At 43.6% G+C, this 10,604-nt stretch overlaps 1 protein-coding gene across 1 annotated transcript in view; it reads left to right on the forward strand.

The window, feature by feature from the left end:
* TBC1D10A (TBC1 domain family member 10A) overlaps positions 1-10,604 on the forward strand; it is a 35,085-nt gene that overhangs the window by 12,847 nt on the left and 11,634 nt on the right. The window contains exons 2-3 of the mRNA XM_070763009.1: positions 8,168-8,267; positions 10,581-10,604. The exon at positions 10,581-10,604 is cut by the window's right edge and continues 84 nt beyond it. Of these exons, the coding sequence (XP_070619110.1) occupies positions 8,168-8,267; positions 10,581-10,604 (124 nt within the window). The remainder of the gene's footprint in view (positions 1-8,167; positions 8,268-10,580) is intronic.

Genomic DNA, 10,604 nt, shown 5'->3' on the forward strand with positions numbered 1-10,604 from the left:
CATTCTGCACGATCTGAAGTTTCTAAACACTTTTCAAAGGTAGCCCCATGTAGAGAGCGTTACAGTAGTCGAGCCTCGAGGCGATGAGGGCATGAGTGACTGTGAGCAGTGACTCCCGGTCCAAATAGGGCCGCAACTTGTGCACCAGGCGAACCTGGGCGAACGCCCCCCTCGCCACAGCTGAAAGATGGTTCTCTAATGTGAGCTGTGGATCGAGGAGGACGGCCAAGTTGCGAACCCTCTCTGAGGGGGTCAATGATTCTCCCCCCAGGGTAATGGACGGACAGATGGAATTGTCCTTGGGAGGCAAAACCCACAGCCACTCCGTCTTGTCTGGGTTGAGTTTGAGTTTGTTGACACCCATCCAGGCCCCAACAGCCTCCATATTAGCAGCTCGGGAAAAACAAGCAGATCCTTTTAAAGGATTATTATGACGAGATTGAGCCCCTGGGCGCATTGGTGGGCGGTTGTATATAGAGGCTTAAAACTTAAGTCAGGGCACCCATCTGCCTCTGAAATAAACATTAAAGAGGACGGGATCTATTAATGGAATTAACCATTCAGGTGCAGGAAGATACTTTTGATTTAAGGCTCTGAACTCTGGTGCTTTTTCAACTCTGAACTTTTTAATCCCGAGGGAAATGAGCCTTGTGACTTAATGTCTTACTTACTTCCCCTCTTTTTTTAAAATAAATAAATAAATAAATAAACAAAGAATTTGCTATGCCGCTAGTCCAGCAGATTGCAAAGAGACCGAACAAAGATTACTGTGTCAAAGCTTGAACCGCTGACGTTTTGTACCTGAGCCAACTCATAAGGACCGGCGGGCAAAACCATTAACATTTTAGATTAGGCTTTAATGTCTGGGGTTCTGTGCATGTTAGTTTGGCCTTAATCTTAAAATTGTGGCATTGGTGCTGTTTTTAATGTTAAGACGTAGAAAAGGACCTGGGAGTCTGTTGAATCGGCAAATGCACACAACAAAAAGCAAATACAGTGGTGCCTCCACTTACGAACATAATTCGTTCCGTGACCAGGTTCTTAAGTAGAAAAGTTTGTAAGAAGAAGCAATTTTTCCCATAGGAATCAATGTAAAAGCAAATGATGCGGGCGATTGGGGAAACCATAGGGAGGGTGGAGGCCCTGTTTCCTCCCAGGAGATTCCTAGAGAGGCCCCATGGGGGCTTCTCCCCACCTTTTCCGGCCCCGTTTCCTCCCAGGAGATTCCTAGAGAGGCCCCATGGAGGCTTCTCCCCGCCTTTTCCAGCCCTGTTTTCTCCAAGGAGATAAAGGGAAATATTTCTTCACCCAGACAATCGCTGGTTGATGGAATTCCCTTCCAGAAGAGGTCGTGACAGCTGTCAGCCTGGAGAGCTTGAAGGCAGGATTAGACAGATTCATGGATGCCAAGTGTATCATAGGTGGTTATTGAAACAGATGTCCAAGTGCCGCCTCTATGTTGGTTGTGTCTATCTATCCTTGTGTCCCATGTGTTGGGGGTCAAGGGAAAGGGAGGGTCTTGCCTTCTCTTTCTGCTCAAGATCCCCATGGACAATTGGTGGGCCACTGGGGGACACAGAATGCTGGACTCGATGGGCTTTGGCCCGATTCAGCACGGCTCTTCTTAGGTTCTTATCTTCCTTCCTTCCTTCCCTCCTTCCTTCCCTCCTTCCTCTTCCAAGTGCCACCTCTATGCTGGTTAAGGCAGGCAGGATTCCCTTGGGTCCCATTTGTTGGGGGTCAAGGGAAAGGGAGGGTTTTGCCTTCTCTTTCTGCTCAAGATCCCCATGGAGAATTGGTGGCACACTGTGGGACACAGAATGTTGGACTCAATGGGCTTTGGCCCGATTCAGCACGGCTCTTCTTAGGTTCTTATGTTCTTATGGCAACTCTTGGGCGGCTTATTTGGTGCCCGGGTGGCAAGGCAATTCGACCCGCAGCTTGAACTGAGCAGGCGTGGTGTCGTTCGAGTCACTTTCCTCCACTCCATTTCCTCTTTCTCGCCTCGAGGCTGCGTAGCCGCCGGGACAGCCCTTCTCCCCTTAAATGACCCCTGCAAAAACCGGCTCTGCAAAATCTCGACTTTGTTTGCCACGCAGGGCACCGTGAAATCCGAGCCGGCCAGAGCCATCGAGCCAAAGAGTGGCTTCTTGGAGGCTCTCCAAATCCCAGCATCTCTTTTCTCTTGCTTTCTGTCCAGGGGGATCAATTGATTCCCAAGCTAGGGTTTCATTGCGTTAACGGGCAATTTGGCAGGGGTTCCCTCGAGAAAGCAACTTATCTCCCTCCCCTCTCTTTCCTGTAAGCAAATTTGCCACCAAACTTATTCGCCACGTATTGTGCTGTGCCATTCACACGCACACACAAACGTAACGGGTGGCTTATTTTAATTTAATTTATTAAATTTGTAGGCCGCCCAACTCCTGATGAATTTTAAGTGGCCCACTGCAACAATATGGCCAAAAAGGCTTCTAGAGTTGTTAACCTGATCCTACGCAGCTTCTGCTCTGGCAATCTCACGCTACTCACCAGAGCCTACAAAACTTTTGCCAGACCCATCCTTGAATACAGCTCATCTGTCTGGAACCCATACCACATCTCGGACATCAACACTCTTGAAAATGTCCAAAGATACTTCACCAGAAGAGCTCTTCACTCCTCCACTCGAAACAGAATACCCTACGAAAATAGACTATCAATCCTAGGTCTTGAAAGCTTAGAACTACGTCGCCTAAAACACGATCTAAGTATTGCCCACAAGATCATATGCTGCAACGTTCTACCTGTCAATGACTATTTCAGCTTCAATCGCAACAACACAACAGCACACAACAGATTCAAACTTAATATTAATCTCTCCAAGCTTGACTGTAAAAAATATGACTTTACAAATCGAGTTGTCGAAGCGTGGAACTCATTACCGGACTCAGTAGTGTCAACCCCCAACATTTCTCCCTTAGACTATCCATGATTGACCTCTCCAGGTTCCTAAGAGGTCAGTAAGGGGTGTGCATAAGTGCACCAGTGTGCCTTCCGTCCCCTGTCCAATTGTCTCTCCTCATCTCATTTATCTTTTCAAATATGTTCACCTATACTTTTATATCTTCTATTCTTTTCTTTACTTATATCATTACATATCTTGCTCTTCAATGTGTATTATGTATTGGACAAAACAAACAAACAAACAAACAAACAAACAAATAAATAAATAAATAATATTCCCCTGGCAACTCCCTTCACCAAACCCCCGGAACTGTCCCAAATAAGGCCAGCCACTAGCAGAGTCTTGTTAGTCCAAACAGATGGCCTAAGGCAGTGATGGTGAACCTTTTTTTACCGCCGGTGCCGAAAGAGCATGCGCATGTGCTATTGTGTCGGTGCGAGTGCCCACACCCATAATTCAATGCCCAGGGAGGGCAAAAACAGCTTCTCCTGCCCCCTGGAGACCCTCTGGAGGCTGGAAATAAGAAGAGCCCTGCTGAATCAGGCCAAAGCCCATTGAGTCCAGCATTCTGTGTCCCAAAATGGCCCCCCAATTGTCCATGGGGATCTTGAGCAGAAAGAGAAGGCAAAATCCTCCCTTTGCCTTGACCCCCAACAAATGGGACCAAGGGAACCCTGCCTGCCTCAACCAACATAGAGGCGGCACATGGACATCCGTTTCAATAACCACCTATGATACACTTGGCATCCATGAATCTGTCTAATCCTGCCTTGAAACTATCCAAGCTGACAGCTGTCACAATCTCTTCTGGAAGGGAATTCCACCAACCAAGGACCCTCTGGGTGAAGAAATATTTCCCTTGATTTGTCCTCACTTTCTTACCTGTGAGCTTTAGGGAGGGGCCCCTCATCCTAGTGTTGTGTGATAGAGAAAATATTTTTTCTCTATCCACCTTTTCTATCCCATGCAGGATTTTATATACTTCGATCAAGTCACCCCTTCCACGCCGTCTTTCAAGGCTGAAGAGACCAAGGCGTTGCAACCTGGTTTCATAAGGGAGGGGGCTCCATTTCCTTGATCATACGTGTTGCCCTTTTTTTCACCTTTCCCAGTTCCATTCTATCCTCCTTGAGGTGCGGTGACCAGAACTGTACACAGGACTCCAAATGGCCTTTTTCCAAACTTCTGCTGACCATTGGCCAACTCCCCTCCAGTAGTGGGGACAAATTTGTCTCTTTGCACGCTGGCGAACTACCTCCCCCAGAAACCCTCACTTCGGGCCACTCTGGCCCAGGGACTTGGCGGTACCACCACCAACGAGGCTTCTCTAAGCATCTCGTACAACTTCTCCTTTTTGACTTCAGATGGCTTTGAGGTTTTGGGTGGGGCGAGGAGATGACTCAACAGGAATTCCCAATAAAAGTGATTCCACCAGACAAAACCAAATCAGTGGGTTTTTTTAAATACAACAAAAAAAATATTTTATTATAAACATACGTAAAGAAAACACTTTAAAAACATTGGACGACGTGTGGCAGTCCTGTCTCTTATTTCAATAGTGATATTTCTGTATTACCATCATTTTTCCTGTGAGCCGCCCCGAGTCTTTGGAGAAGGGCGGCATACAAATCTAAATAATAATAATAATGATAATGATAATAATAATAATAATTCTATTACGATACACATTTTATTTTATTTTTATTTTTTTTAATTGTCTTTACTGATTACTTACATAGAAATCTAAATATTTCTATTACGATACACATTTTATTTTATTTTTATTTAAATTGTCTTTACTCATTATTTACATATAAAGCAAACCAACAAACACACACACAGAGACAAAACGATCATTGGGGGAAAGATCAAAAGCAACGTGAGAAAATATTATTTTTCTGAAAGAGTAGTAGATCCTTGGAACAAACTTCCAGCAGACGTGGTAGATAAATCCACAGTAACTGAATTTAAACATGCCTGGGATAAACATACTGTATATCCATCCTAAGATAAAATACAGAAAATAGTATAAGGGCAGACTAGATGGACCATGAGGTCTTTTTCTGCCGTCAGACTTCTATGTTTCTATGTTTCTATCATATAGGAAGAGTAAAATACACACATATCTCCAACTTCTCATAAATGAACATTTAACAAAAAGAAAAGAAAAGAGAGGAAAGAAAGACAAGGGGGAAAAAAAAAAGGAAGGTTGACTATTCTGTTGACTATCGGTTTTGCACAGCCCTTATATAGTATCACATTTCTTCCCTATACTCCTTTTCCTTAGTTACAGTAATATACAAGTTCAATACCAATCTTTTTCATTTTGAACCAATAGAGCATTAATTTAACAGCTATGGCATTTTTCCGTCGACTAAACAATGTCCCGTTGACTAAACAATGTCGTTTGGCGAGTCCCAGGGGAAGAGCCTTCTCTGTGGTGGCCCCGGCCGTCTGGAATCAACTCCCCCCCGGAGATTAGAACTGCCCCCACTCTCCTTGTCTTTCATAAATTACTCAATTACTTTTTATCATTGCTGTGAGCCGCCACGAGTCTTCGGAGAGGGGCGGCATACAAATCTAATAAATTATTATTAATTATTATTATAATTATTTTCAGAGTATAAGACACACTTTTTTCCTCCCTAAAAGAGGCTGATAATTTGGGTGCCCCTTATACTCCGACTGTAGCTTTCTTTTCAGCCCTAACTAGCTGCTAATGATCTTCCCAGCTCTTACCTTGCAGGTTCTTTCACTATTTCTCTCTGCAAAGAATGTTTTCCAAGCCCTAAGACTTTGCAGGTTTTTTTTTTCATTCCTCCAACTTGCTCCGAATAAGTTTCTTTCCAGCCCTAACCAGGTGCTAGTGATGTTCCCAGCCCTTACTGGCTTGCAAGCTCTTTCATTGTTACTCTCTGTGAAGAATGTTTTCCAAGCCCTAAGTCTTTAAAGGGCCTTTTAAATGGCTCTACTTGCTCCGAATGTTTCTTTCCAGGTGCTACTGATGATCCCAGCTCTTACCGGCTTGCAAACTATTTCATTGTTACTCTCTGTGAAAAATGTTTTCCAAGCCTTTGCAGGCTTTTTTCCATTGCTCTACTTGCTCCAAATGTTTCTTTCCAGGTGCTAATGATGTTCCCAGCTCTTACTGGCTTGCAAGCTCTTTCATTGTTACTCTCTCCAAATAAAGTTTTTTTAAAGCCCTAACTAGCGGATAAAATAATGTGCTTGCTAAGGACGCTAGCCAGATGAATACCTGATAAGCAGATTCTTTCACCTATTTTCCTCCCCAAAAACTTATACTCGGTGCGCATTATACTCCGAAAAATACGTTATAGAAACATAGAAACATAGAAGACTGACGGCAGAAAAAGACCTCATGGTCCATCTAGTCTGCCCTTATACTATTTCTTGTGTTTTATCTTAGGATGGATATATGTTTATCCCAGGCATGTTTAAATTCAGTTACTGTGGATTTACCAACCACGTCTGCTGGAAGTTTGTTCCAAGGATCTACTACTCTTTAAGTGAAATAATATTTCCTCACGTTGCTTTTGATCTTTCCCCCAACTAACTTCAGATTGTGTCCCCTTGTTCTTGTGTTCACTTTCCTATTAAAAACACTTCCCTCCTGGACCTTATTTAACCCTTTAACATATTTAAATGTTTCGATCATGTCCCCCCTTTTCCTTCTGTCCTCCAGACTGTACAGATGGAGTTCATGAAGTCTTTCCTGATACGTTTTATGCTTAAGACCTTCCACCATTCTTGTAGCCCGTCTTTGGACCCGTTCAATTTTGTCAATATCTTTTTATAGGTGAGGTCTCCAGAACTGAACACAGTGTATACATTTTAATTTACATAGGTCTTACACCGGTATCCTTCTTATTCCTATATTCAACCTTTCTGTTCCTTTATTTCCCTTTTATTTAAGTTAGTTGGCTGTTTTATTGGCTTTACTTTATTTATTTTTGTTATTCCTGCCTTTCTAACCAAAGAATAAAATGTATTCAATAGTATAAATAAAACCAAATCATGTGTTTTGAAACCCCTAAACTTCAAAAACCCGCTCCCCAACCAGGCATGGTTTGAGCCGGATAAAACTCTCTTGTTTACTGCTCGAGTATCAGTTTCAATTCGTACACCAGCAATTTCCAGGAATCTTCCTTCGAATCCCTGCGCTGGAAAACTACATCTTAAATCCTCGCCACGCCCTTGTATCAGAATGGGCTGGATGCAAAAATCTATGGAATGCATACCCCTGGCTGACCCCACCCTTATTTTCGGTCTGGTTTGGCAGCATTCTTGGGCTCTCAGATTTACATCTCCTTTTTTGGCAATACATTTGGGAAGCAAAAATAAGACCGGAGCCCAGTTGGTTCTGTTTGAAGGCAATCTTGCTGCGAGAGAGTTGTCTATATGTGGACAATCATTAAGTGTCGTACCACATGATTCTTGACATATGTATATTTTCTTTTATGTACCCTGAGAGCATCTGCACCAAGACAAATTCCTTGTGTGTCCAATCACACTTGGCCAATAAATTCTATTCTATTCTATTCTATTCTATTCTATTCTACACAAATGTATATTTTATATGTACCATGAGAGCATCTGCACCAAAGACAAATTCCTTGTGTGTCCAATCACACTTGGCCAATAAATTCTATTCTATTCTATTCTATTCTATTCTATTCTAGACAAATGTATATTTTATATGTACCCTGAGAGCATCTGCACCAAAGACAAATTCCTTGTGTGTCCAATCACACTTGGCCAATAAAAAATTCTATTCTATTCTATTCTATTCTATTCTAGACAAATGTATATTTTATATGTACCCTGAGAGCATCTGCACCAAAGACAAATTCCTTGTGTGTCCAATCACACTTGGCCAATAAAAAATTCTATTCTATTCTATTCTATTCTATCCTTCTGTTAATGCAGCCTAGAACTGGGTTGGCATTTTTGGCAGCTGCTTGGCAGGGTAACCCTCAATTTTATTCAATTTTATTTTATTTATTTACTAATTGGATTTATTTATTAATGTATTAGCTGGATTTGTGTTTTTATTTTCCCCTCTCCTACTTCAGTTTGCCCGTTATATATATAATTCAAAAAATCAATTTATATCCATAGCAATATCAACGTACTCCATTTCTCCTATACGTTGTGTACATGCTACATACAAGACAATTTTTTTTTTAATCCATTGTGCCGCAGGCTGGAGGTGCTGCCACTGGACGTGTTGAGGCAGAGGGAATCGAAATGGCTGGACATGCTGAACAACTGGGACAAGTGGATGGCGAAAAAGCACAAAAAGGCAAGTCGACAACATCGAAGCATCGCAGAACCACTGGCCATCCTTCCTTCTCTCTCCTCTGCTGGCTGGTTGGCTGGCTGGGGAATTCTGGGAATTGAAGTCCCTGTAAGTCTCAACGTCCCCAACTCACAAAACCGGGGGAGCGGGGGGGTTAATGAGCAAAATAAACAAATTAGCATTATTGTTTTCACTTCAATTTTCATTTCATTGTGTTCAGAAATGTTCAAATTAGTATACTAGTGAAAAAAGTATTCAAAAAGACCATTCCAGTAGCTAGAACCAAGCTTTTTACACTCCGGGTCTAAAAGGACCTGGAGGGTGTTCTGTCTGGGTCCCCCCAGATGCCAACACCAACCAAAAAGAGTAGCCAGACACACTGGTAAAAAGCAAAGGCAGTTTATATAATTCAAAGCAAACACAGGTAACAAAAACTGTTCTTACAGACAGGAACACGATGAAGCTTCACAGAGGTTTCACGAAAGCCAGGCAATAAAACAGGATTCTTGCTGGCAAAAACAACGCTGGACATAATAAAACCCACGCCTCCCCCAAGTCTTTCAGCCTTCTAGGCCACAAGCCAAGATCAGAGACTCCAAGAATCGAAGCAAGGTCACAGGACTCCCAGTTGATAACTCTCCACAAGACTGTAAGGGCGGGCCTGCCTTTTCAACCCTGCTGAGGAGAACCACACCCAAACCCAGCTGTTGCCAATTCAGGGATGGAAATACCTTTCTATTTGTCCCCTTCTTTGAGCTGCACATCTCTGCCTCATGTCTGTGCGTCTTCATCCAATGAATCCAGGCTACTAGCTGGGGAGAGCCCTCCCCCCCGGGGGTCTCAGGCTGCTCTCCCTCCTCCTCTTCCTGACGTTCCTCTCCCCCGTCTGCCTGGTCCTCCCCCTCCTGGTCACTGTCCTCCTCCTCTGGGCATGGATCCGTCAGAGATCCAGCCGGTCCCTGAGGAGCCTCAGGCTGAATCACAACAGAGGGTAACAAGGATAGTAAATGCGAGGAGAGTACCAGGGTTAATGCTAATTGTCCAGTTTGGATCAACCAGGACCTGAATTGAGTTGCACAATGAAGTCTTCCAGAACCAAAAGTCATTTTTTAAGATGCCTGGACTTCAACTCCCAGAATTCCCAACCCGCCAGCCAGCCTGTTGAAAAACAAATTCCCCAAAAAATAAACCCGATGGATGCATAGATGGATGGATGCATAGATAGATAGATGGATGGATGGATGGATGGATGCATAGATAGATAGATGGATGGATGGATGGATAATAAGATAGATAGATAGATAGATAGATAGATAGATAGATAGATAGATAGATAGATAGATAGTATTAGTATTAGTATTAGTATTAGTATTAGTATTTATTAGATTTGTATGCCGCCCCTCTCCGTAGACTCGGGGGCGGCTCACAACACAATAAAAACAGTTCCTGACAAATCTAATAATTTACAATTTTAAATTTTAAATAGTTAAAAAAACTCATTTTTAAGCAGACATACCTACAAACATACCATACATAAATTATATAGGCCCGGGCGAGATATCTCAGTTCCCCCAAGCCTGACGACAAAGGTTGGTTTTAAGGAGGTTGCGAAAGGCAAGGAGGGTAGGGGCAGTTCTAGTCTCTGGGGGGAGCTGGTTCCAGAGAGTCGGGGCCGCCACAGAGAAGGCTCTTCCCCTGGGACCCGCCAACCGACATTGTTTAGTCGACAGGACCCGAAGGCCAACTCTGTGGGACCTAATCGGTCGCTGGGATTTGTGCAGCAGAAGGCGATCCAGGAGATATTCTGGTCCGATGCCATGAAGGGCTTTATAGGTCATAACCAACACTTTGAATTGTGACCGGAAATTGATCGGCAACCAATGCAGACTGCAGAGTGTTGGTGTAACATGGGCATACCTGGGGAAGCCCATGATTGCTCTCGCAGCTGCATTCTGCACGATCTGAAGTTTCCGAACACTTTTCAAAGGTAGCCCCATGTAGAGAGTGTTATAGTAGTAGAACCTCGAGGTGATGAGGGCATGAGTGACTGTGAGCAGTGTGTCCCGGTCCAGATAGAGCCGCAACTGGTGCACAAGGTGAACCTGGGCAAACGTCCCCCTCGCCACAGCTGAAAGATGGTTCTCTAATGTGAGCTGTGGATAGATAGATAGATAGATGGATGGATGGATGGATGGATGGATGGATGGATGGATGGAAAGTGTGATGCTGATTTGCTCCAATCTTTAAAACTGTAAGAGTGTGCATGTGTGTGTGTGCACGCACCCATGTGCCAAGCCTCCTCTTCTCCTTTTCCAGATCCGCCTGAGGTGCCAGAAAGGG

Source organism: Erythrolamprus reginae, chromosome 10, assembly GCF_031021105.1.
Source record: "Erythrolamprus reginae isolate rEryReg1 chromosome 10, rEryReg1.hap1, whole genome shotgun sequence".
NCBI lineage: Eukaryota > Metazoa > Chordata > Lepidosauria > Squamata > Dipsadidae > Erythrolamprus > Erythrolamprus reginae.